The sequence below is a fragment of the Eumetopias jubatus genome, unplaced genomic scaffold (assembly GCF_037043125.1).
Source record: "Eumetopias jubatus isolate StellerSeaLion01/CBP00866 unplaced genomic scaffold, mEumJub1_p1.0 scaffold_16, whole genome shotgun sequence".
In the NCBI taxonomy this organism is placed as follows: Eukaryota; Metazoa; Chordata; class Mammalia; order Carnivora; family Otariidae; genus Eumetopias; species Eumetopias jubatus.
The window spans coordinates 88,754,669-88,781,811 of NW_028274822.1; the positions used below are offsets into that span (position 1 = coordinate 88,754,669).

Here is a 27,143-nt window from a genome sequence, read left to right on the forward strand (position 1 = left end):
TGATTTAGGACAAACACCTGGGTGAAGGAGACGGCATCAAGCCCTACAGGCAAGGTGGACAGCTGGGTGAGCACCCACCCAGGCCAGTTTCCGTATGTGCCTGTGTGTGCGTGTGGGGGGGGCGGAGTCCCCCAGACCATGCCCACTCAAGAGATCCACTAGACTCGCACACCGTTGTTCTGACAGCTGAGATTTATTAGAGCGACATGCATGGCAAGGGAGCACCACCCTCGCTGGGGAGGGGATGCAGGGGAAGGGCCCACGGGCACCCTCCTGCTCGCCGCCGCTTGGTTCTCCAGCCCTGCTGCTCCGCGAGGGACTAATGTCGTCCCCAGAGCGGCATGTGAGGTAAAACCATTCTCTGCCACATAATAAATAGTTGTAAAAAAGCTCCCCGGGGTCAGACTGCCCAGGGCAGCAGCAAGCTGTGTCCAGATGTCTTGAATCCAAGATGAGTGAGGGTTTCCAGGGGCCTGACCGACCTCCTGGGAGCAGTACACAGACCAGGGGGACCAGGCTGGAAAGCGGCCACTGCCAGCCTCCATGGTTCCCCAGACCAGCCCCCGGCCTTGCAGCTAGGCCTCAGGTCAGCGGTCAGAGGTGGGGGGCCAGGCTTTCTCGACGTCGGCGTGCATGGCCTGTGGAAGCCACTGGCAGTACTCAGCCAGCAGGTCTGCAGGGGGCAGGAGGGACGACAGTCAGAGGGGCTCTGGACCCGGCTGCCCGCTACAGGGCCGATCCTCCCACCAACCCTCCAATGCCTCAGTGGGTCCCATCCCGTCCACTCGCAACCCCTTGGCCACACTCACATTTGGGGTTTTCCTTCCAAGTAGCGAGCAAGGCCTCTCGGCAGTTGGCTTGCTCAGCAACAAGGGCTCTCAGGAGACTCTCTGTCCTGGGCTGCAGCCTGTGGGTGGGGACGCAGGTTGTAGGGCATCACTGTGTCCAGAAGCTGTGGGAAGGGGCAGGTACCGCTGCCAGGGCCAGCCTTACCTAGGACGGTGAATGGTCTGCCTCTGTCATGCTGGGGGTGTTGGCCAAAGAGAAGGATCTAGACTCTATCACCCCTCCAACCTCATCTCCTCTTCACACTTGAATATTTGCTGCCTCTGATCTGCCACCCTGGCTTTCTTCATGGTCCTTGAGTACTCCCACCCAGGCTGCTGCTGTACATGCTGCTCATCCCACCTAGAACCTTCCTCTGCGTTTCTGCTCACAGCCTTACCCCCTCCCCATCTGCTTGGTCAGACTCCCCTGACCAAACTTACTCCACTGGATGTCCTGCTCTGTCCCTTTGTAGCTCAGGCCCCACATGCCATCTGTCCTAGTTACACTCTCTCTGGTGTTAAGCTTCCACAGGGACGGGGCTGTGCTTGCGTCCTAGCACAGGGACATGCCTGGCACAGAGCGGGTGCTCCAGACTGTCTGCTGGGTGAATGACTTGATTGGCAGGGGGCACCTGGCCCCATGCCCCCACCCCGAGTCCCAGGGAACGCTGGTGCATGTGCACGCCTGCCTGCCTCCTCTGGTCAAGCCCCCTGCACTATCTAGGATGCTGCCTTAGGAAGGGGGAAGTGTCTTCTTGGAGCTGGGCCATGGGTAGAAAGAAAGCAAAAGGGAGGGGCAGGGATAGGGAGAAGGTTATTGGGATGGGGGGGGGTCTGTGCTGAGCCGGCAGGCGGCCCCCAGGGCTTCTGGTACAGGATGCCTCCTGCTGAAGCCTGGAGCTCAAAATGGGCTGACCAGGATCTCCCCAAAACCTCAGAATGTGACCTTATTTGGAAAGAGGATCTTTGCAGATGTAATTACCCAGAAGCTCATACTGGATTGAGGTGAGCCCCACGTCCAGTGACTGGTGTCCTTATAAGAAGAGAAAACCCAGAGACAGGGAAACACAGCCTCCTGAACACAGAGGCAGACATTGGAAGGACGTGGTCACAAGCCAAGGAATGCCCGGATGCATCAGGAGCCGGAAGAGGCAGGAAGGATCCTCCCCTAGAGCATGCAGAGGGAGCACAGCCCTGCTGACACCCTGACTTCCAACTTCTGGCCTCCAGGGCTGTGAGAAATAAATTTCTGGTGTTCTGAGCCACTCGGTGGTGGTAATTTGTTATGGCCGCCCTGGGGCACTCATACGGCCCCCTTCCCCACCATCTGCCACCCTTGCTCCTGGGGAAGCCTCTACCTGGCCCACGTCTTCAGCATTGTGCTAGGGCTGGACAGCAAACAGCCCCGGTAGGAGGCCAGCTTGTGGAAGACCTGAGGAGAGACAACAGGACGGGGTGAGGGATCCTGGCTCACCTTCTGCCCACAGTACCAGGCAAGGGGCCGAGGGAGCTGCTGGGCTGCCTACCTGCCCTTCCAGCAGAACCCGGGCGAAGTGCTTGTAACAGTCAATGCCCTCTGGAAAATCCACCTGCACTGCAGGGAGCGGCCAGCCGACACGATCTGGAGGGCAAGAGCCCATGAGCGAGGGTCTGGGCTGGGTCCCCACAGGTCCCTAGTCCTGACCCTGAGCCCCGGGTCCCACCCAGCAAAGAGGCAGAAGGCCTGAGGTGACACGGCCTGTGACCTGCATTTTCAGGGCCCCTGGCGTGCGACCATGTGTCTGCTGGCGCCCAGGGCTGGCAGGAAGTCACCCCGACTCACAGAACACGCTGGCCCGGTGACAGATTACCCGCCCCCTCTCCGGGCAGTAGGCGGGCGGCGGCTCCTCCAAGGGCTTGTCGAACTGGCAGTAAGAAGGCAGCAGGACCGGGATCCACTGGACCTCCACGGCCGAAACGCCTGGGAACCAGGAAGGGAAGGGCCGGGGGTTGCCGTGGACATCGCTTTTGCACGGGAGGGGTGCCCAGGTTCTCCCCCAACAGGGTCCCGGTGACACAGCTCACGGAGCCGCAATGGGTCAGGCGAGGGGCCGGCCACCAGCTTGGCTACCTTTCATGTACATCTTGGTGGTCTCTACAATTTCCTGGTAGATCACAAATTCAGGGAGCTCTTTGAAAAGGACGGAACTGGGGTGGATGAAGACAGGGTCATCAAGGAGAGGGGTCTGCAGAGAGAGGGAGAGTGAGTATGAGTCTAGGAGAGGTGCAAACACCAGTGAGATGAGCCCACGCAAATTCCATTAGGCACTCAGCCCGGAGGCGGGAGAGCGTGTGGTCTGGACGTGGACACGCACGTGGGGCGGATCTGGAAGCCGGGCAGCACTGAGCCCTGCAGCCACCGTGCTGACCCAGGCGGCCAGGGATGACCCTGAACGACGCGGTGCCATGTGAGAGAAGCCACACACAAACTGCTAACGTGAAACATCCAGAACAGACAAATCCACAGAGGCAGAAAGCAGATTCATGGGGTGGGGAGTGAGCAGAAAACGGGGAGCCACTGCTAATGGGCACTGTCGTCTTTTGGGGGAGGATGTGGATGCTCTGAAGCTGACTGTGGGTGTGGCCACACAGCTCTGTGGAGACGGAAAACCACTGAACTGCACACCTTAAAATGGGGAATTGTAGCATATATGATTTCCCTCTCAAATAAGCGGTTCCAAAAACAAAGTTGGGGGCAAAGCTAAGGCCCAAAGGAAGATGTGACCCCACCTCACACCCCACCCTGATCCTTGGTGGGGACTTTCCCAGAGGCTGCAGGGACTCATGTGTGAGGAGGAGGGGGCCCCGAGCAGCCCCTCACCAGGGGGGCTGAGGGCCCAGGCTGGCAGGACTCCAGACAGATGTGGAGGGCGGGGTGGCAGGGAGCCTGGCGCAGCGCCCGGGGCCAACCTTGTAGGCATTCTTCCACTTGTCATCCAGCAGGTCCTCACTCTGTACCCTACGGGCCAGGTGGTCGCCCAGGCCGGCTACCACGATCTGCCGCAGGTAGGTCACCTGGCTTTCAGATGGCGGCTGCATCTTGGGGTCCACGAAGAGCCCGGCCTCAGGGCACACAGTATTGACTGCAGGGAGAGGCAGGTGTGAGGACGGCGGAGCCCGGGGCTGCCTCTGCCCTGACCTTCTGGAAGGCCTCACACCACTCAACGTGCAGCTCCAGACGCGGTTGCCGGCTCGCTTTGGCTCCTCTCCAGGAGGAGGCTGCCAGGGGAGGCAAGGCCCTCAGCAGGGCACAGCTAGCTGCCTGCCCCAAATCCACGTCCTTCTCTCCCTTAGGAAAAAACCCCAATTCCTTAGCGGGCAGCAGAGGGAGCTGCTAAGGGAGAACCTGTTGGGCCCACATGTGACTTCCCCCTTGGCCTGAGCACAGGAGCATGTGTGCCCAGAAGGGACCCGATGAGCGGGTCATCCCCAAGTGTGCCCAGCAAGGCAAGACCGTCTCCTCTGGAGCTTCTGCAGGCACTGCTGAGCCAGGCATGAGATCAGGTAAGGCCTCACCCTTCTGCAGGGGGGCGGCGGCGGAGGGCCTGAAGCTGTGGGGACACCCTGGAAGGGGAGAATGGAGATGGGGCTTTGGGCCCTGCAGCTCAGAGGGGAACGCGGCAGGGAGAAGAACAAGACGCTCAGGACTTAGAAGGAAGATCGTCTCTGTTCCGAGATGTGTTACGTAAACGCCCTCTGTCTTTTCCGCAAAACCCTTGGCAAAACATATGTTGTTTAACGTAAAGAAAGAGAGAAAAGGAAAGAAAGAGAAAGGAAGCAGGCCCAAGGACAGAACGCAGAAGGCCAGCCGACTTCGATGCCCGCCGGAGGCCCTGCCTCCCACACCGAGCTTCCCTGAGGTCTGGTCTCCACCGGCTTGGAAAACGGGGGACCACACTGTCATCTGCCCCCTGACTCCCAAAAGGGGGCCTCCACTTGGTGCAAGGGGGGAACCCCGGATGAGACTATGGGGGGCCCAGGGGCTCCTGGGAAGATGCGGTGAGCAGCAGGTCCAGGCCTGCCCTGGGGACACAGGGTGACGAAGAGGGATGTTAGTAAGGAAAAGAGACCGAGGAACAGCTCAGGGGAGAGAGGGTGCACCTCACCCCTCCCTTGGCACACACGTCCAAGAAGTGGTCAGGACCAATTCTGGGGTTACAAGTAAGTCCCAGTAAGTAGATGAATTTGTAAATGTGGAAGCCGTGGATAATGGGGATTAGTGGTATGTCATTAATGCTGCTCAAAACAACTTTAATCATTAAAATAGTCAGGTTCTCTGGCAGGTGTTGCTTGAGATGGGGGGACCCGGGGAGTCCCCACAGGCTGGCGTGGGGGACAGTACCTGCAGTGGTCAGCTGGCCCCGCAGGCGCCGGATCTCCAGCATGGCCTTGTACCGAAGCCCGTTGGCCTCGCAGAACTGGGGTGAGCAGCCAGAGTACTCGCAGGCTCCCACAGCACCTGCGGAGGAGGGGTGCACTCACCTGCTGCCCCACCCCAGCCCTGCCTGACCTCCGCCACCCCTCCACGCCGCAGGGGGCACGCACCCAGCAGCACCATGATGTCTCCGAGTTTGAGAGAGGCGCCTTGCCCCGCCCAGATCCTCTTCATCTGGGCCACCCGGGCCTGCTTGTCCTTCAGCTTGGTGAGCTCCTCGTTGCTGGCCGCAGGTCTGCAAACACACAGACACACACAGACACACACACACACACACAGACACACACACACACACACACCACTCGGGCTACTGGCCTGGCCGCCCTCAGGGCAGAGAAAATGTCTGGGGGAGCCACTGACTAACACAGTTAAGGTCTTGGGCTCAAAATGCACTACCTGCAGCCCAGGAGATTAAAAATATGTGTGTCTCCTAAGCCAACCATTCCACGTCTAGAGACTGATTAACAAAGAAAAAATCCAACAACCGAATAATCATCACACGTGGCTGCACCGCTTTTGTGACAACAAAAAACCCTGAATGCCGCTGTTACGGACACCGACGGCGGCCTGGGTAAGTGAATCACGGTTCCCCAACCCGTAAAGGGCTGACACCGGGGTTAAGGTATGCGTCAGGCATGGTTTGGAGCCCTTAGCTTGTGTTAACTACTTTAACCCTGACAACAACTCCACTATTATTAACGTCTCACCCCCATTTTCCAGATGGGAAAGATGAGGCGCAGAGAGGTGAAGTCGCCGCCCTGAAGCCACAGAGCCTGGAGTGGCAGAGGGAGATCTGAACCCAGGTGCTATGGGCCAGAGCCTGGGCTCCAGAAATGAAGACAGAGCTCTGCAGGGATCACGTCGCTGCTGGGCTCAGGGAGGATGAGCACTAGCACGAGGCCACCCAATGTGCCAGTTACTCCCCCCGGAGGCCGGGCTCCCGGTCAGTGGGTGCCTGGGTTGCCTGCACCTCCGGCTGCCCAGTGCGGGGCAGCTCCCGCCGGCCTGAGCGGGGCCCCCAGTGCTCACCTGTCCAGCTCCTCGAACAGCTCGCGGACTGTCATGGCAGCCACAATTGTGATGGTGTAGGGCAGGCAGCCGTGTTGCCTGCTCAGTGCCAGCATCTTGGCGTAGCGGGGCGCCACGGGGAACGTGGCCATGGTCCTGCCCAGCGCAGTGATGGGGCAGCTCAGCCGGGACCTCTGCAGCTGCTTCATGCTGGAGGATAGAGGTGTGTGGTGAGGGGAGGGGTGTCGCAGCTAAGTGGCCCTGGTGTTCAGGGCAGCTCAGGAGGGAGAGGGCCGAGAACGGGCTGGGAGCTGGGCTCTTGGCTCCCCCTACCCCCCACCTACCTCTTTGTTTTCTGGGGTGCCTCCAGGGCACCCAGTGCGACCAACAGCTCCTCGGCGGCAATGAGGGCCTCCACGGAGGGAGGGGTTGGAAAGGGGAAGTTGATGACCTGGGCAGGGGGAGACGGGGCGGGGGCAGTATGAACACAGAGAAGGAAGCAGTGACCGCAAGGGGCAGCGCGGCAGGCCTGGCAGGAAGACGGTGCTCCTGCACCTGTCCTGAGACCACTCACAGCCCCAGGCACTCTCCACATCTGTGAGCCAGGGGAACCCCAAATGTCCCCTTCCTTCCTTTATACACACGATCCGCGTACTCAAAAGCACGCACTGAGCACCTAATGTGGGCCACGGCTATTCTTGGCCACAGAGACCAAGAAAGCACACAACAAGGGCTATGCCTCAGCCGGAAGGGAGTGAGCACAGAGACAAATAGGTGCAAACATGCCTGCACGAGGACATGGTGAGGGGCAGAGGGACCGGGCTCAGGGACGGTGGCACCTGAGAAACTCATCTGGTAAATCCGCATACACCCGTGTTCACAGCCGCTCTGTCCCTAACGGCCGGAGGTGCAGGCAACCCAGGCACCCACTGACAGATGAACGGCTGCACGGAAGGTGGCCGGCCCGGGCCCATGATGGGGCCTGACTCAGCCGGAAAGGACTGAAGTACCGACACATGCCGCATTGGGGGTGACCCCTGAGGACGTTTACAGGAATGATTCCGTTTATATGAAATGTCCAAAACAGACGGAGCCATAGAGACTTTGGGGCTGGGGAGGAAGGAACAGGAATGACTAGTAATGGGCCCAGGGTCTCGTCTTGCTCTGCCTGCACCACCCCCCCGGGGAGCAGCAGAGAAGCGGGGACCCCTGGATGGGGCAATGTGAGGATGCTGCTTCGTCAGGCAGAGGATTGTGTCAACAGAACATTCTGTGCGCCCCAGGACGACGACAGCCCTCTGTGCTGTGGGCAGGCCCTCTGGGTGCTGGAGGGGTGTGGCCCTGGGGAAGCAGGGTCTCCAGGACACCCTGGAGGCATGTGGTGACGCAGTGTCCCGCGGGAGAGCACCAGGCGGCTGGGCAGGGACCGCTGGGCTCAGCTCCGGGGTTCCCTGCGTCCTGGGAGGCGGCCTGTGCCGGGGCGTGGGTGGGGGGCATGTAGACACAGTACATACACTGGGAGCTCAGTGGGGTGCGGGCAGGGCTGGGGCTGCTGCTGACCTTTTCAATGTTGAGTGCTTTCATCTGAAGGATCAAGTCTTCAACAGGTCTCCGGGTGATTTCAGGAGGAGGAAACTGCTCAAAGTCACCGAAAACCGCCGATGAATAGAGCCTGGGCCAGGAGAGGCACCAACGATAACAGAATTATTGTAGAAATAAATAAGAGGGGAACTCAGCAAGCCACCCGGCACTGGATCTCTACTCGGCCACTGAGGCCGGCACGTATGCTGCCCCTACCTCGTGTTCCTCTCCCGCGGCTGGGGCTCAGCAGCAGGTGCACCCCCAGGGCGGGGAGGATATTCCAGCCGCCACGTGGGCGATGGAGAGCAGCGCCTCGTGCGCAGTCCCCGGCAAACAGCAACCACTATCAGTTCTCACTGGGTTTTTGGGCACGATTTCTCAATTTTCTTCCTTATCACTTAAAACAACATCAACAAAACCAGCAATAAAGCTATTGAAAATTAGCAACAGGACACAGAACTGGGAAAAAACACTCGCCAGTGGCACCTCTGATGCGGATCTAATATCCGGATTAGGAAAAGAACCTGTTCAGCTCAACAATAAAACACAAATAACCCTGTTAAAAAATAAGAGATCTGAAAAAAACATTTCTCCAAAGAACACAGACTAGTGGCCAACAAGCACAGGAAAAGACGCACAGGGTCACCAGCCATCGGGGAGACGCAGACCAGGACCACAGTGCATCAAAACGGAGAAGTAACAGGTGTCAGTGAGAACGTGCGGCCACCAGGGAAAACCTTCGTGCGCTGGTGGGAGTGGCACACGGTGTAGCCACTGCGGGACACAGGGTGGCAGAGCGGTCACAGGACCCAGCAACCCTTCCCCAGGGACGGACCTGGGGAGATGGGGACACATGCCCAAGAGTGGGGACAGGAGGGGGTGTGGGCCTCTTTCAGGGTGATGAGAACGCTGGGTGCGGGCTGGGCGATGCTGCACACCCCGAGAACACTACACCCCCCAGAACTGCGTGCTTCAAAATGGCGACATTTCTGGCAGGTTAATTTCACCGCCGTGAAGCTGTCGCAAAATAAAATGAAAAGAAAACCACTAAAAATAAGTGTCTACTTTGGGGTCAGATTAAAGAAAGGACACAAGCGTCTGAGCACCACCGAGGCCCCGCAGAGCCCCCAAGGGCTGTCTCCAGTGGGACAGCACTCACCGCGGACTGGGGAGGGGACCCCCTTTCCTTGCCCCTGGTGGTGGCTGCTGCTGCACGGTGACTCCCCGCCAACCCCCCGCCAATCACTGGACAGGCCCAAGGAAGCCCACCTGTAGCAGTGGCCCGGCTCTGTCCGGCCCGCTCGGCCCGCCCGCTGGTCGGCTGAGGCCTGGGACACCCAGGAGACCCGGAAGGATGACACGCCGGTGACACGGTCATAGTGCCGCTTCTTGACCTTCCCACAGTCCACCACGTACTTGATGCCCGGGATGGTGAGGGACGTCTCGGCCACGTTGGTGGCCACAACACAAAGCCGCGTCCCCTCTGGGGGAGGTTGGAAGACCTGGGATTGTGGGGGAGGGGAGGCAGCCAAAACCACCAGAATCAGGAAAGAATTTGTGCGACACATGCGGGTGGGGGTCAGAGGGGGAGCCAAGAAATTTCTCTTGATCAGAGAGAAGTCAGGCCAGGATGGGTGGGACCCCAGAGGTGGCGAGGGTGACAGGCCCTCTCCTTGCCTCAGGCCACAATACTCCTCAGCATAAATGCAGGGAAGCGCTCCTGTTCTCCAGAGAGATCCCAACACCCTTTTAAAACTGGGGGTGCTGATCTGATGACAAGGACAACCCAGGGCCTTCCCTGCCCTTCTCTCGATGCCCTAAGGAGGTGCCCCCGAGAGGCAGGATGGTGCCCCCAGCCAAGCATCCACCCAGCATCCACCCGAGGCCCCACGCTGTTACCTGAGCTTGCTTCTCTGGGGCGAGCAAAGAGTAGAGTGGGAGCACGTGGAGGGGGAGCGAGGCGTCTGGCTGCTCACCTGCAGGGAAAGCATAGGCCTGCTGCCACTCCCAAACGCCCACGGCAGGCGCCCACCTCAGGCTGCCCAGCGCCGCCTCCCCCTGGACCTGTTCTGCCTGCTGCCAGGGGCCTCTACCTTCCAGACCAGCACAGTGGGTGAGCACAGTCTGGGTCACAGTCTGAGAGGCTCCATGATCCTGATCCAGGTGGGAAATGCCCGCCTCACTATATAGTCTCCTTCTTGGAAGTCTGGCCATGAGCCCTACCGCCTGCTGGACGCCCTCGGGAGACCCCATGCAGCCCTGGACCCATCTCCGAACAGGGGGCCCAGGAACTGGGCAGCCCTCCCAGCCAGGTCTGAGGCCTGCGTTTACCCAGCAAAGCTGAGCACCCCCATTACAATCAACACTACAAATATCTGAGGGTCTACTTTGCCAGGCAGTTAAAGGAGCTCAGCAAACAGTAGGTACAAAGCAGCAGCAAGCCCAGCTCTCTTGAGGCTCGAGACAAAGACGTCTGGGCCTAACAACGGGGCCTGGTATACAGCAGGCGCTCAACAGACACTTGCCGAGTGAATGACCAAAGGAGCGTGAGCAGGGGCTCTGCCCAGGCCACACCTCCATCTGCTCCGTCATCCCCCAAGTCCAGATCAAGGTCGGAGCCCAGGGCTGCCTCCTCCTCCTCGTCCATCTCTGCCTCCCTGTCCTGGTCGCTTTCGCCTGCTGGCAACACCGAGTAGTTGTCCAAACGGATCTGGGGCAACGTCTACGGCAAACAAAACGTCGGAACCACAGACTGCAGGAGACGCAGGTCACAGGCCAGAAAGACAAGCACGTTCAAGCACGAGGCCCCATCCCCCCACCCATGAGCCACGAGGCCTCGGGAAGCCCTGGCAACCGTCCTCGCCCTAACACTGGAGAGAACCACAGGACTCATCTCACAGGGCTGCAGGCCTGCCATGAGCACCGGGGCAACACTCGGAAGGCACTTAGGGCGCCGCCTGGTGGGTCCTAAATGCAGCAGGGGGGTTAGTGAGCTCCAAATGAGGACGCTGTTACCCATGGATCCACGACGACAACGTGGGGACACCAGGGGAGAGCACCCCCCTCCCCAGTTCTACAGCCAACACCAGGGACCCTGTGCCCTTGTTCTGTTTGCCCTCCCAGAGATCCTCACAGGCCTTGCTCAGGGCCAGCCTTCCAGAAGCTTCCTCCTGGCCCACAGCACAGGGAAGCTTAAATATTTGAAATCACAGCCCACCCTGCAGCCTCTGGAGCCGAACCATCCAACAGAACTCCCTTCCACGGCAGGAATGTTGTAGACCCATGCTGCCCAATATGGTCACCAGCAGCCCCAGGTGGCTACTGAGCCCCTGAAACATGTCTGATGCGACTGTGGAACTGAATTTTAATCTTATTTCGTTTTAATTAAATTTGCCTCTACACAGCTACATGGGGCTGTCAGCTGCCATAGAAACAAGGCAGCTTCAGAGCCCCAAGCTGGCCCTACCACACGAGCCTCTACATACCGCCGCCTGGGCCTTCTTTGCCCTTGTCCTTGACTTCTTAAACTTCCGCATTTCCTCTACTGAATCTTCTTGATCTTCTTTTTCTGCAAGAGGAACAGATTGAGGAGGAAAACACCTTGAGGCCAGACCCAGGCTACGAGGACTGTTCTTCGTCGTCAAGGGTAAGGTCGCTGCACTGCTGGCCATTTCTTTCTTTGTTTTTAAAGATTTTAATTATTTATTTGAGAGTGAGACAGAGAAAGAGAGCGCGCACGCACCCATGTGCTCGCACAGGCAGAGGGAGCTGCAGGGGCAGAGGGAGAAGCAGACCCCCTGCTGAGCTGGGAGCCTGCCGCAGGACTCGATCCCAGGACTCCGGGATCATGACCCGAGCTGTAAGCATCTGTTTCACCGACTGAGCCACCCAGGCGCCCACTGCTGGCCATTCCTCAGGGACTGGTAGGGCAGGCAAAGGTGCCGGCGCTCACACAGGGAGGCTGTGAAGCTGAGGCTGACCACCTGCCGGCTATCAGGGCCAAGCGCTGCTGATTACCTGGCGGCCTGCGTCTGTGGTGTGGGAAGGCTCTCCTCAGCCTGCGGCACAGTGCGTGCACCTCTGCCTGCCCCGTCAGGAACACCAGGATGCCGCCTGTGGAAAGAACGAGACTCCTCTGCTATCCGTGCATTCCCGGAGCAGGCTGCCAAGAGCTGGGCGTGAGGGAGAGCTGGTCACAGCAGCCCTGAGAGACACAGACGAGCAGTGGACAGTGGCCTCCCAGACGGGGGACGTGTGACGGGGAGCTGGACAGAGCTCCTGCATGACCTGGCTGCTTGACTCCTCGGCATAAGCCCAGAAAACCAGGAAAGAGGGACGCAACCCAAAACCCGCACGCGGGTGCTCATGGCGGCTCTGTTCACAAGAGCCAGGAGGGGGAAGTCACCCAGTGTCCGCGAACTGGTGAATGGCTAGACAGGATGTGGCCCATCCGCACAGCAGAACGTGGTCCCACCATACACAGGAGTGACGCGCGGACACCCACCACGACATGGATGAACCTCAAAGACAAGATGCTCTGTGACAGAAGCCAGGCACGGAAGCCCCTATCGCCTAAGTCCGTCTGTATATAACGTCCAGGATGGGTAAAGGCGGAGAGGCAGAAAATCGAATGGTGGGGGCCAGGGGAGGGGGTGGAGAGTTTGCATTTAGTGCGGACGGAGCTTCTGCCAGTGGTGACGAAAACGCTCCGCAGAGGGATGGAGGGGACAGCTGCACAGCACACGCACACCTCAGGGACACTGCGGGTCTGCTTCCAGCCCACCCTAATACGGCCAATATGTCTGCTTTCCCGGGGCCTATGAAAGTTATGTGAACGCCACACTGTAACCCGTTAAGTGTGTAATAGCATCGTGTCTAAAAACCAACTCCTACTCCTTAACTAAAAATACCTTATTACTAAAAACTGCTAACCATCACCTGAGCTTTTGGTGAGCCATCACGGACCACAGATTGCTGTAACAAACGCGATAATGAAGAAGTCTGAAATACTGCGAGAATTACCAGGATGTTTGACACAGGAAGTGAGCTAGCGCTGTTGGAAAAACAGGACGGACACACTTGCTTGACTAAAGGTTGCCCACAAACCTTCAGTGTGGAAAAAAAACGCAGTGTCTGTGGAAGCCTATAAAGCCAAGCACAGCAAACGGGGCCTGCCTGTGTTGTGAACGCCCGATGCCATTGGATTGCACACTTACGTACAGTTAGGATGTAAAGCTTATGTTATGGACGGCCCACCACCAGGGGAAGGGTGCCCCACGGGAAAAGAGCAGTGACCGGGAGGCCCGGAACCCCGAGCCTGCGCACTGGGGGTTTGAGGGCAGGTCCGGCCTTTCTGGTCCCCAAGGCCTCACCTGCTGGCAGCATTCGGTGGATCTTGCAGACCTTCCGGAAGCACTCGCTGCTGTAGTCTTCTAGCGGGGTCCGCTTGTTGAAGTGTACCGTCACCGGGAACTGCCTGGACTCCACCTGGGACACACCCCAAGGAGGCACCGGGGCTGCACGCTGAGCCTCCGCCGCGGCCTGGTGCCTCCCCCTTCCCTGGCCTGTCCAACCTCGGAGCTTCTAGCTCAGCACGAGCAGTTCCCTAACGCCTCCCAGCACTCACTCCCCGGAGTGGGGCCTCCACCAGCAGAGAGGCCCGCCCCTCCCCCCCCCCCCCCCCCCACCAAGCGCTCAGCCTCCTCTGACCGGGCGTCCGACTGTGAATGCCGACAGGCCCCGCTTGCCCCTGCCAGCCCGAGGCTCTGGCCCGGGCACTACCTTGATGACCGGGGGCGGCTGGGGGAAGAGCCGCTGGTTGTGTGTGAAGTCCTCCACCCGCAACGTGGCCGACATGATGAGCAGCTTCAGCGGCACGTGCCTCTGGGGGATGACAGACTCGGTGACGGAGGGAAGGGTAGCAGCTCACAAGGCTAGATTTCAATAGGGTGGAGTCCCACGGTGGCTGTTCATACGGAGAGCCACAGCCCTGGCGCTGGGCCCAGGGAGCCCATGCTCCCGACAAGGCGCAGGAGTCTCGCCCTTGGCTCTTGGGGGGGTTCCCTGGCTCCCCCCCTTGCCCTACCTTTGCCCGGAGAGACACGATGCGGGACAGAAGGCCGATGAGGATGTCCGTGTACACGCTCCTCTCGTGGGCTTCGTCGATGAGCACCACCCTGTATCTCTGCAGCAGGAAGTCCTGGGGAGAGGCAGCGCGGTGAGGCCTGCCAGCCCAGGCCCCAGCTGCTCCAGGGTCACTCACAGCCCACAGCTCCCCCTTAAGGAGCCCGTCACAGCTCGCACGGATCCTGGAGCACCTGGTCCGTGAACTCAGGCAAGCTACTTCGCCTCCCTGTGCCCATTTCTCCCTCTGTAAGATGGGGCAACAGGACCCACCTCACGGGGTCACGGTGAGGTTTCCATGACAGTCACTACAAGGTGCATGGCCTGGGGCCCGGAACCCGGCAAAGAAATTGCTGGAGGAAGAAATGTATTCCCCCATGCATTAAGAGCCAAGCTGCCAAACCCAGACACCTGTCGGGTAGGGAGGGCAGGCAGGAAACAGAAACGGAGAGGTGGCAGGCGGGACTGAGGGCAATCAGACAGCGTACACCAGACACAAAGCAGCCGTATTCAGCCACACCGGAGCCACATTCACAGCCACCTTCCTGGGTGACCCCTGTGTCCTGGCAGAGACAGGCATCACCTCTGCCCTCCCCAGAGGTCCCAACCCAGGTGGACGTCACACAGCCAGCAAGGAGCAGTATGCATGTGGCCGAGGCACAAAGTCAGTGAACCAAATCACAGTAACAGGAGTTTGCGAGTAAGGAGCACCTTCTAGGTGTTATGCTAAGGTGCTTCCACGCATCATGAAGTTTCTGCTTCGAGAAAATTATATGAGAAAAGTACAGGCTTGCAGATCAAGAAGCTGAGGCTCAGAGAGGTTAAGTAACTTACCCATGGTCACACAGTGGCACCATGCCGTGTGGTGCTTTGCCGGCGGTCAGCATGCCAACTGCTCACCCTCGCACAGTGACATGCGCGCTCCCCACCCCATGCTCATTGGCCTTGCTTTGTGAGATAAGATGAGCGACTAACCTTCTGGATTTCCTTGAGCAACACGCCATCCGTCATGAACTTGATTCTGGTCTCTTCGGTCACGTTTCCTTCATATCGGATCTGGTAGGAGACGACCCTGAAGAGACAGGCTCTGGCTCAGGGCGAGCAAGGCCCCGACCAGCTGCAGCCTCGTGGCCACACCAAGGTAGACAGCAGAGGCCTGGCCCAGCAGCTCCCCCCAGCAAGGCACGGACGCCACCCGGCCTGCGCCAACGTGATGTGGAGGGGGCTGTCACAGCCCTCTGACGGATACACCAACCAGACACGGACCTCGGCTGGAGCGCAATTCAATCAACCAACTGTGGAAACCTTTTAGAAGAGCGCGGACATGAGAATGCTCCAGAGTTCCTCCAGTTTTAGTTAGGGTAAGGGTATTACAAGTGCTTTCAAGAGTCCTTATCTCCAAAAATAAAACAGTCTTGGGGCGCCTGGGTGGCTCAGTCGTTAAGCTGCCTTTGGCTCAGGTCATGATCCCAGAGTTCTGGGATCGAGCCCCATATCGGGCTCACTGCTCCGTGGGAAGCCTGCTTCTCCCTCTCCCACTCCCCCTGCTTGTGTTCCCTCTCTATTTCTTATTACATATATATATATATAAAATAAATAAATAAATTAATTAATTAATTAAAAAAACCAAACAGTCTTGACCTTGCAGCCCCACACAGTGGAACCTTGAGGATGAACTCTCTGCAGCCAGCACTGGCTTCTAAACCCCGGGGGGTGAGTGGGGCACAGATGAAACCTTGGCCATGACTTGACAATCATTGAAACTGGGTTGAGGGGGCGCCTGGGTGGCTCAGTTGGTTGAGCGACTGCCTTCGGCTCAGGTCATGATCCTGGAGTCCCAGGATCGAGTCCCACATCGGGCTCCCTGCTCGGCAGGGAGTCTGCTTCTCCCTCTGACCCTCTTCCCTCTCGTGCTCTCTCTCATTCTCTCTCTCTCTCAAAAAAAAAAAAAAAAAAAAAAGAAAGAAACTGGGTTTAGGGTCCGCAGGGGCTCATTCGCTAGTCTTTCTACTTCTGTCCGTGCTTAAAATGTCCACAATAAGAAGTTAAAAAGGATGAGAAAAAAGGGCAGCTTTGTATGTATTGGTATTTTCAAATATATACCACTGAATGCGACAGGAAGGACACAGAAAAGCGTGGGCAGTAGGAACCATTTCTGTAAAAGTCAGACGGGAAGAAATAGAGATGCACACAGCTGCTTGTCTGTGCCTACAAGTCTAGAAGGCTCCACAGGAAATATGCTGGGGGCACCTTGCCCCCCGCCCCCGGCCCCCAGCAACCAGAACAAGCCTCCCCACTCACATGCCAGTCCGGGGTGGGGCCAGGTACACAGCAGGTACTACTCCCTAAACATTCACTAACAAGGCAGATGAAGGGAGCTCTATGTTCTTCTGTGCTTTCTCAATTTTAGACCACACTGGACGAGCTACCCCTTCGAACCTGAATACCGTGGTCTAGGCTGGGGCCCAGGCACATGCATTCTAAACACGGCCCCGAGCCATTCCCAAGCAAGTGCTGTACTTGATGAAGCATGTCCTACAGGCTTACTGTAGCAGAAGGTCTGTACTCAGGAACTTCGCCTAACATAATTCGCCCATGCCCAGCACTCATCACTGCCTGGCTGTGTCTGACCAGGCGCCTGCCACTCTGTTCCGCCCCTGAACCCGTCAGGGTCCTCAGCGCACTGCGCATGAAGTGACCACCAGGGCCTGGCTGCCTGGTCCTTGCTCTGTGGCCCCCTCCCCAGGAAGGTCCTGCTGTCCAGAGTGTGGGAAGCCTTCTTGCACAAGGATCTCCACGTACTCAGATGCGGAAGCAACACTCCCACCCAGCACCCTTGGGACGGACAGGGCCCACGAACAAGGCCAGAGGACCACCCTGACCCCTCCTCTAGGAGGCAGAGCCCTCACCTCTGTGACAGATTCATCTCCTTGGCCACTCGCTGGGACATGGCCACAGCAGCCACTCGGCGGGGCTCGGTGATGCCGATGATGCTGTTGTCACTGGAGGAGGAGAGCACAACACATCAGTGGTGCACGGGCCCACTCGTCCGTCCCAAAGTCACACGCGGGTCCATGCCAGGATTCGGGGTGTGGAGAGGCCCTCTCCAGGGGTGACGGGACGGGCACCAGACAAGCTGAACAGCAAAAGGGACCAGCCCGCCGGTCAGCACACAGACGCTTCGGTGGTTGCAGCCCAGCAGAAACCAGGCAGCAGCTGCTAGAACGGGGCCCGGGGGGAGCTGGCCCTTAGCCAGGGGAGCACGTGCTCGTCCCGACACAGAACCTGCCAAGAGGACAGGGGCCGGATTCCAGGCCGTGCCGAAAACAGTGCAGCAGGTCCACGGCTGCTTTCCTGGGAAAGGTCTGCGTACTGGGTTGGTGGTGGCTGGCGTGTGGGATCTGAATTTCGGGAGGACTCCCAGTCCTGTGCCTGGACTGTTTGTACAAACGATGTGGCTGATGCCGGACCATCTGCTTTCCTTCTGGGCATCTGGGACTCGGGGAGGTACCAGGCAGAGGGTGCCGAGGTGACCCCAAACAAACATCCCGGGTACTCCGTCTCTACTAGGCTTCCCTGGTGACAACTCCTCACACGTGTTGTCACAACTTGCTGCTTCTGTGTGACTCTCCCGGGAGAGGATTCTGGAAGCCTGTGCCTGGATCCCCCAGACTTCACCCCACGTGCCTCTCCCCTCTGCCGGCTAGGTTCTGTGCTCTTTTGCTCTAATAAATCACTCTCATGCGTACAGCTACAGGCTGGGTGCCATGAACCTTCCCAGCAAATCCATGAGGCTGGGTTGTCTTGGGGACCCATGACACACACGGGTCAAAAGTGCCAACAGGAGGCGACATTAGCGAATGCATGGCCCCACATGCCAGGGATTGATCTAAGCATCTTACACAAATTCCCTCATTCCATCTACATAACCTGTGAAGTAGGTGCCATGGCTGTCCTTATCTCAGAGCTGAGGAAACGGAGGCCAAGAGAGGTTAAGCAGCTTGCCCAAGGCCACACAGCACATAAATGGCAGAGCCAGGACTAGATCCATGGGGGCTCATGTTTGGAATAACTTTTGGGGATCGCACCTCTACTGTCCCGCGAGGGACCCACGGAGGACCCTGTGGCCAGCCCCCACCTGCTGTAGCCTGCTTCGTAGAGAAACTGTGGCACCTGCGTGGTCTTCCCGCTGCCGGTCTCCCCGCACACGATGACGATGGGGTGCTCGGCCACCGCCTCCATGATCACTTGTTCTTCAGCGAGAATGGGGAGCTTCAGCCGTTCTTCCTGGTTAAAGAGAGGCAGTCAGTGCTCAGGGAAGGTGGGGGGGGCGGGTGGGGAGTCCCCTGCAGAATGGCAGACGGCATCAACAGGACCACGAAGGGTGACGCAGTTTCTGGAAAGGTGCCTGTGGGCACACAGATGCTGTGAGCCTTCCTAGCAAGTCAATGACGCCCTGCCACAGGGGAACAGGTGAGCCCCTGACCGCTGGGGAGTGGGACAGAGGGCCACAGCCCACAGGACACAGAGATATGGGTGGGGGACTTCAGTGTCCGAGCAGACGTTGGTGGGGGCGGCTTGGCCGGTGCAGAGGAGGCCCCTGAGACACAACGGTCTCGGCTGTTGCAGGGAGCAGCGTGGGGTCATTGATATATGATCACTCCGGTAAATAACCTGGCGCTAATTTTATCCAAGTCAAGGATGCGCGACCTGGCAATTCCTCCCCTAGACACGTGTTCCAGAGCAGTGACTTTCTTTCTTTAAAATTTGAGAGAGAGAGAGAGCACGTGAGCGAGCGCCTGCGTTAAGGAGGGGGAACAGAGCGAAAGGGACAAGGAGACTCCCTGCTGAGTGTGGAGCCTGATTCCATGACCTGAGCCGAAATCAAGAGTCAAGACGCTTAACCTACCGAGCCACCCAGGGGCCCCCAGAGCAGTGACTTTCAAACCTTTTCCTACAACCCACACACAGAACACATTTTGTGGTGACTCACTATGTACATGTGCACAGACACGCACATGCATTGGGTTTGAACTGCGCGGGTCGGCTTCCTTATGCACAGGTATTTTCCCTATAAATAAAGTACAGGACTAGGGGCGCCTGGCTGGCTGTCAGGAGAGCATCCGATGCTTGATCTCAGGGTCATGAGTTCGAGCCCACGTGGGGCATACAGTTTACTTAAAAAAAAAAAAAGTCCAGAACGATAGATGTGTTTTCTCTTCCTATGACTTCCTTAATACCATCTTTTCTCTAGCTTACTTTATTGTAAAAATACATTATACGATACATGTAACGCACAAAACACTATCAATCGACCGTTTCATGCTTCTGATAAGGTTTCTGGTCAACGGGGCTATTTGCAGTTAAGTTTCTGGGGAAGTCAAAGTTGAATGTGGGTTTCTGCCTGCGTGGGGAGTGCCCCTAAACCCGTTTTGTTCAAGGTCAACTGTATCATATACTGAAAAAGTTTTAAGAACCACTGCTTACCTTCACTATGTGAAGAATGCTCACATGCTAATTAAAAAAAAAAAATTCTACTCTATTTCTATTCTATTTGCTTCAAAAACAAAAAGTGCTGGTCATCTCATGACCAGTGATAGCCGTGACTCTCAGTTTGCAAACACTGCCCAAGGGAAAATGTTGCACGTATAAGGAATACTTGCGAGAGAAGAATACTTGAACTGTGCTCTATTCACATAGTGGAATATTACACAGCGGGGGGGGGGACCCCCAAACAAATGAACTTCAGCTACATGCATCAACGTGGATCAATCAATCTCAGAAACATAAAACTAACAAAAAAGCAAAATGCAGGGAAAAAAATGACATGTCCCTGATAAAACCAGGTAAACCTAATAAATGGCTTGGGAACATGTATGTGGAACAAGCAGAGAGAGGGGACAAAGCCGGGACGGGCAGCAGGGACACTTGATGGTGGAGCCCGGATCCCTGAATGATGGTGTGAGGCAAAACCCCACACCACCACCAGCCATCAGATGGCACTGCGCTCTGATTTCACCTAGAGGGAAATCTAGGGGCGCCTGGGTGGCTCAGTCGGTTAAGCGTCTGACTCTTGGTTTCGGCTCCGGTCATGATCTCAGGGTCCTGGGATCGAGCCCTGCACGTGGGGCTCTGCACTCGGTGGGGAGTCTGCGTGGGACTCTCCCTCTGCTCCTCCCCCCACTTGTGCTCTCTCTAAATAAATAAATAAAATCAAAAGATTCTCTCCCACCCCTGCTTATAAATACTCTCTCAAAAAAAGTCAGTCAGCTTGCCCTAACTACACGTAAGCACATAAATTTACCTATGACTGAAACCAGTTTCAATAAATAGTATTTATTCTTACGTAGAACACTGCACTGATATCTTCGTTTTGGTTTTTTTTTTCCCCATTAAAAAAAAAAAAAAAAAGGAGCCGGTCACGTCCCACGGATATCCACAATACAATCTGAGGTCTGAAACAGCCCCTCTTGGACCCAGGAGGCCGCCTGCCTCAGGGACTCAGCTCCGTGGTTCTAAGTGTGGGATAGACCCTCTCCTTGGCTCCTGCTGGGCTCTGAGTGCTGGCCCTAGATGGCTTCCCAGGCCCTCCTGTTCTCCCCCTTCACGGCCCCCAGTCCTTTCCGACGTGGCTCATCCCTGTTCACAACAGTGAGGGGTCCATGTCCGCATCCTCTGGTGGGCTGACAGCGGAGGCTACAGATGGTCGCACTCCCGGGGCCTGGCCCACAGCACACACTTGGGCATGGAGGTGGGGGCCCCCTGTGCCCCGCGTTCTGCAGATGAAGAAAGCCCAGGAATAGGCTAGAAAGTGGTGGAACCAGCTGTCCACTTCAGGTCAACGGACTCCACAGCTGTTGGCTCTTGTCTGGCCGAGTGGCCCCCTGGGCCAGGACCCGTGGTCAGGGGCCGAGGGTGATGGTGAGCAGGTGACGACAGAAGCAGCTGACACCCACCTCAACAGCCCTGGCCCTGTGCCGGGTCTGCTGTAGACACATGTGCACATACTCCTGCGTCTCGTCTCCACGACAACCCTACCAGGTAGGAACAGCTGTTCCCATTCCAGGCAAGGCCGCTGGGGTACAGGAGGTGATGTGACCTGCTCGAATCAGGCATGCCCCCCCTTCCACATCCTCAGACCCCCACTGTGCTAGCCTAAGCGCCGATCACCAACACCAGAGCAGCAAACCTGCATTTCAGGGGTGCGGTTCACAGGAATGAAGACGGCAGGCTTTGCTGGGGCCCTGGCCGGGGTGGAGGCCGCTGCGGGAGGTGCCGAGGTAGTCCCGGCCACACGGGGCTGGCTACTGGGCCCTGGGCTCCCATTCTCTGCACCAGTATCCACCAGCTCAGCGGCAGGGGCCTCATCGGGTTCAGACTCCACCGAGGACTCCGATTCCTCCTCTTCCTGGTGATAGTGCTTCCGGTGGGCCCCGCTGAGGCTGCTGATCTTCTCCTGCCCCTGGGCTTCGATCCTGTCAGACTTCCTGCTGGAACAGCCAAAAGTCAGGCACAAAAGTCCTACAATGGACCTGACGCAGCTCTGTGTTGCTATCTATCCCACAGAAGTCAGGATCCAAAGGCCACACCCTTTCCCACCTCAGGGCCTTTGCACTTGCTATTCCTGCTCTCTGCACATACATTCTCCCTCACTTGACCCAAATGTCACCCAACAGGGAGACTCTCCCATTTCCCTCCACCCTCTTTCCCTGCTTTATTTTCTGCCTAGGGCCTCTCAGCACTAGATATAGACATATTCATTTGATTATTGTCCATCTCCCCACCATTAGAATGTAAGCTTCTTAAGGGAAGCTTACTTATTATTTTACTCTTGTGCACCCCTCTACCCCCAGGACCTGGAGGAGAACTTGGGACCTAGTTTGCACCCACAGCAGCCATAAATGCACAATGCTTAAGGGAGAAGGTTAAGAGTAAGACAGCAGTGTGTGGGGCGGGTCTAGGGTAGGAGGGGCGCGTGGGCTCCGTCTAAGGCTCAGCTGCCCTACAGGAAGGCCAGCTAGTGTGGCTCAAGACCAGGTGGGAACCTGGATTTTAATGTGGTTGTACTGGGTTGAACAGTGCCTCCCCAGAATTCATGTCCAGAAACTCAGAATATTACCCTTTTGGAAAAAGGGTCTTTGCAGATGTAAGTAAGGTAAAATGAGGGCATCCTGGATCAGGGTGGGCCCTAAACCCAATGCCTGGTGTCCTCACAAGGAGAGAAAAGAGAGACAGACAGAGACAGGAGAAGACCGAGGAAGACATGGAGACGTGCCGGGAGACAAGCCAACCTCAGTGTCAGCTTGGCAAGGACGGGACGCCCAGGACTGCTGGAGACCACCAGAAGCTGGGAGAGAGGCAAGGAAGAAATTCTCCAGCTTCCAGAAGGGCCCAACCCTGACGGCCGGGGTTCTGGCCTTCAACACCACGAGAGAATACATTTCCCTTGTTTTAAGGCACCGGGTTTGCAGAGTTTTGTTACGGCCGCCCCGGGAACCTGGACAAACACGCTGGCGGAAGACCTGAATGCCTTCATGACAGGATGTTAACCCGACAAAACTTGCTGATAGGCCAAACCTAACCCCTGACCGCCTTAAAAGCAAATGCTAGCCTCCTCGTGTGTGCCAGAGCTGGAAACCTGTCCTGCAGGACTCTGCGTCACAGGAACCCCCACGTGGCTGGACCGAGAAACTCTGCAGCCTGTGTGTCACCAGGGTTCTGGCAGTGTCGGGGCCTCCACCCGCTGCCACTGCACATGTCTGCTCGCCCCCAGGGCGCTGGCAGGATGGCCTGGCGCACTCACTCTCTGCTGTGGTACATGCGGTCCCCCGTGCCCAGCTTGGACGTGGTGTAGAACAGGCTCAGCTCGGCTTCCGAAACCTGGACTTGGCTCAATTTCTGCAGCATCTCTACTCGCTGGGGAAGGAAACGAGTGTGTCAATCATCTGGCAGGACGACCCTCTCGTCAGAAAGGAAGCGAGACTCTACATCAGGTTTTGGCCTTGCTAACAACTAGTCTTTTTAACCCAAAGGTCATGTTACAAGTGCTGCACGGCAGTCTCGCCTCCCCGAGAGCCGGGGTGGCTTTCTAGCCCCAGACAGAGTCTGGCGCCGCATGAACCAGGCCATCTCTGCATCACTGCGTGTCAGGAGGGATTATCCACCATCCAGATGCCCATCCGAGGGAGACCCAATAAAGGAGGGCCCGTGTGTGTGATGCGGCGCTCCCCAGCTGTCTCACAGGGAGGAGAGGCTCTGGTGTGCCGGCGAGGGGTCCCCACGCTGCCTTCAAGAGCACGTGGGGGCAGGGACAGGTGGCCTCCTTCCCATGGTGAGCGGGTCAGGAGTTTTATTACTCTTGAAATTATGTTTACGTACTTTTATATGTCTATGTATTTTGCAATCAATAAAAGGAAAAACCAGGTACAGAACGGTGGAAAAAAAATATAGCATAGGATTTTAAAAGGACACCCTTGCGGCAAAATGAGCCTCCCTGTGCCAAGGGCTCTAGGGCCTGAGTGTCAGGGCTGCGAACAGGGGACCCTGGGTGGTGGCCTCGACAGAAAGGCAAGTGGGAATCCCATGAAGTCTCCAGGTGGGGGTTCCTCAGTGTCTGTGCTGTAGGTACGGCGGGCCAGAGAGCATTCGGCTGTTCTGTGCGCTGTAGGCCGTGTGGTAGTGTCTCATGCCTCCACTGGGTGTCTCCAGACACCACCAGAGATCCTCTGGGGCAAAACTGTCCTGGTTGTGCATTGCTGCCCCAGAGCCAAATACCATTCCCAGGAAATTTGGAAGGGCAAAGGAATGTGTTTAACTTTACCACAGACATGAAGTTTTAAAAATGCAGACTGCGGGAAACTCTACAGACAACCAACCTGATTAACTTCAGCAAATAAATGACAAGGGGGGAAAAACAAAAGAGGTGGGGTAGGGGAGCATTTATGAAACAACTGGAAACTTGACCTTCACTGGATATTTGATATTTTTAAAAAATTTAGGTGTACTAAATGGTCCTTATTTTAGAGATACAATTGTAAATATATATGGATAAAATATTATGCATACGGGGTTGAATAGTGCCCCCCCAAGATACGCCATGTCCCAGAATGTGATCTTCCTTGGAAAAAGGGTCTCTTCAGATGTAATTAAGTCAAAGATCTCGAGGTGAGATCCTGCATTATTCAGGTGGGTCCTAAATCCCAAGACAAGTGTCCTTCTAAAACACACAGAGAGGGGACAGCCATGTGAAGACAGGGGCCAAGACTGGAGGGACGTGGCCAGAGGCCAAGAATGCCTGGGGCCACCCCAAGCTGGATGGTAGGAAGGCTGCTCCCCGAGAGCCTTCACAGGGAGCAGGGCCCTGCCCAACACCTTGATTTCAGACCCTTGGCCTCCAGAACTACAACAGAATACATCCCTGTTGTTGTGAGCCACCCAGTTTGTGGTCCTCTCTTTCAGCAACCCCGGGACCCAAATACAGATTTATGCTACCCGGGCTTTGACCCAGGAGGTGGGAAAGTGGTCAGCTGTGGAGACGACCGGGGGACCGTGGGTTGACAGCTGCTGACACTGGTGACAGGTACAAGTGAGCTCAGTGCGTTAGGTTCTCCATTTCTGTAGATGCTGGAATTTCTCATTGTAAAATGTATTCCTTAAAAAAGTATGAAGGGAGAAAGGTTGAAATTCTCCAGAATAAAGTTAAAAAATAAGGGACACAAGAGGATTAGGACAAATAAAGAAGAGATGAGCATGCTGATGGGCTGACTCCCCAGTTAACGAACATCTGGCCTCAACAAACCTGGGTTCATCCAGACTGACAGAGCGCCTGGAGGGTCTGAAGGCTCTGGAGCTGAGTCAGGTATGGGGGCTGCTAGCCACAAGAAGCCATTCGAATTAAAAATAAATCACATAAAAAATTCAATTCCTCAACCATGCTAGCCACACGTGACTAGTAACTACTATATGGGATTATGCAGACCCAAAGCATGCCCCTCATTCCAGAAAGTTTGGCCAGTCATGCGGCAGAGATCAAGTTGGGGGACACATACCCCGTCTCTCCCCAATGTGGGGAGCTGTGTGCACACCCTGTCAGAACAGGCCTACCTGGCTCTTTTTCTCCTTCTGTTCTAAGATTTTCTGCAGCATTTTCCGCTCTTTCCTGGTCAGAGGCTTCTTCTCCTTCTTCGACGGGGGAGGGGCTTTAGGCTTCTTTTTCTTCTTTCCCGGCAAAACGAGTGCATTACTTGCATCTACTCCTTTCAACGTGTCTTTATCTGAAAAGACACACTTGCCTGAACCCCCAGCCCAGGGACCAGAGTCCACATTAATGCCATGTTCTCTGGGGTGGCTCCGTGCCACCTCTCATGGGCACCCCTGCCCCATGTGTGAGACCCCCTGAATGCCCACAAAGGAATGGGGGTGCAGGCCCGTCACTGTTCTCTCAACTTGTCTGCCCAGCACCCGCCACGTGTCAGACTCCTCGGTGAGCCAGGGCACCTCCGTCCTAGTGGTCAGGGGAGAGGGGGCGGGGCGCCAGTAGGGAGGGTACATGCTGCAACAGCGCTCCCCTCAGAATGTGGTCCCGCTTTCGGCGGACGCCTGAGGTCAAAACTGTGCTCCCTGTGGGCAGCATCTGACTCCACTAGCCTCTGGCTTTGTCCGTCCTCGTGTCACGAAGTTAGGAGAGGCTGGCTGTCTCCTCCCACAAGCATCTAAGCTCAGCAGGGCAGAGATTAAAAACAAAACAAAGCAAACCCCTGTTCCGTCTCCTACAACAAACCCTGGCACACAGTGGGCGCTCCTACTAACGAGGGGGAGTCCGAGCAGAAGTGTCAAGCACCCTGGAGCTGAGCAGAAATGTCTGGGCTAAAAAACATATTCAGGGGTCGCTGGCAAGAAGATTATAATAGAAGCCAGAGATGTAGATGGGGTTACTTTACTGTCTTGTCCACAATCCCCGTGCTACTAAACTAGGGCTGGGGGCGGCCGGCTGGCTCAGTCGGAAGAGCGGGGGACTCTTGATCTCAGAGTTCGAGCCCCACGTTGGGCGTGGAGAGAACTTAAATAAAACTTAAAAAAAACTAGTGCCGGACTCCACAGGCGAGAAAGCCTTGGGATTGCCCCAAAATCACCGCTAAAACTAGACCGTCACGGTGTCCTGCTCTTTGGATCATCTGAGGAGAGGAGGTGCCTCCTGGGCCCCCCGCCCCAGAGTCGCGGAGGCAGGGCGCAGGCCAGCCCGGGCCCAGTGTCCGGCCCGGACGCCTTACCCTCTAGTTCCAGCCGCACGGGGGGCGGCTCCGGGGCGCCCTTCGAGGCGCCGGGGGTCGCCTGCAGGCGCCCCTTGACGTTGTAGCGCCGGCGCAGCTTCCCCATGACGCCCAGTACTGCCCCGGTTCCGGCGGGGCCGAGTCGGCAGCGCACCCCGAAGCCCAGCCCACGTGGGCTCTCAGACCCCCGGCTCAGGCCCCGAAACTTCCGGGATGCGTTCTCGCGAGAGCTGCGAAGAACCGGGGCCTGGCGAGCGGGCTTGGGGGCGGGGCCAATTTAGAGGCGGGAGCGAAGCCTGAGGTCGCCGGGGAGGCCTGAGTTTCAGCTCTGAGCGGTTCGCACGTGGTGTGGCTGAGTCTCAAAATCTGAGTCATCTGCTAATACTAATTTAGTTACTTGGGAGTGGGACTGTTTTGTCACCTTTTGAAATGTAACCCCGCCCCCATTGCAAACGTCTTCCCTCTTGTCTTTTGTTCATTTGCACTTTTTGATATTCCTATAAGAGACGTAATTAGTTGTGTAGTAAAAAGGCACAAATGTTTCCATTACAGGGACAGAAGCACTAAGAGCAGAAAGCATCTATTAGGCGGCTTTAAACTCTCATTACCCTATCACATTGTCTGTAGCGCACACGGAAATAATGTATTTTCTGGATCCTGTAATTATCTTGCATACAGAACAGTTATATCGGCAGCATTTTTTTCTGTTAAAAGCATTAATCTGTAAAGGGCAGACATTTAAAATATATTACAAAAAAAAAAGGTGAAGGCATTAGGATTTTAGAGTTTTAGAACCTAAAACGAGACCTGGCTGCAGAGCAGATAATAAGTAGTTATTGAATATAGGAAGGAACGAAGAAT

The 27,143-nt window shown here is 56.7% G+C and overlaps 1 protein-coding gene across 3 annotated transcripts; it reads right to left on the reverse strand.

Moving 5' to 3' along the window:
• Nucleotides 1-174: 174 nt before the first annotated feature.
• DHX37 (DEAH-box helicase 37) lies at nucleotides 175-26,487 on the reverse strand. 3 transcript variants are annotated; one of them, XM_028089014.2, is made up of 27 exons: nucleotides 26,283-26,487; nucleotides 25,117-25,286; nucleotides 22,817-22,929; nucleotides 21,203-21,500; nucleotides 18,152-18,300; nucleotides 16,923-17,015; nucleotides 14,989-15,085; nucleotides 13,976-14,089; nucleotides 13,672-13,773; nucleotides 13,263-13,377; nucleotides 11,908-12,003; nucleotides 11,376-11,458; nucleotides 10,465-10,612; nucleotides 9,790-9,866; nucleotides 9,160-9,392; nucleotides 7,870-7,981; nucleotides 6,654-6,760; nucleotides 6,331-6,519; nucleotides 5,412-5,536; nucleotides 5,209-5,325; nucleotides 3,777-3,949; nucleotides 2,938-3,052; nucleotides 2,650-2,787; nucleotides 2,354-2,448; nucleotides 2,186-2,259; nucleotides 810-907; nucleotides 175-673 (listed from the first exon to the last, which is right to left on the reverse strand). In XM_028089014.2, exons 1-27 carry the CDS (start codon nucleotides 26,386-26,388, stop codon nucleotides 588-590), a joined length of 3,423 nt encoding a protein of 1,140 aa, XP_027944815.1. In that variant the 5' UTR covers nucleotides 26,389-26,487; the 3' UTR covers nucleotides 175-587. The 3 variants fall into 3 exon arrangements, with proteins under 3 accessions (XP_027944815.1, XP_027944814.1, XP_087875885.1); XM_028089013.2 differs by having other exon boundaries at nucleotides 21,203-21,503; XM_088019759.1 differs by lacking the exons at nucleotides 175-673; nucleotides 810-907 and adding an exon at nucleotides 915-993 and having other exon boundaries at nucleotides 21,203-21,503.
• Between the last annotated feature and the right edge of the window lie 656 nt (nucleotides 26,488-27,143).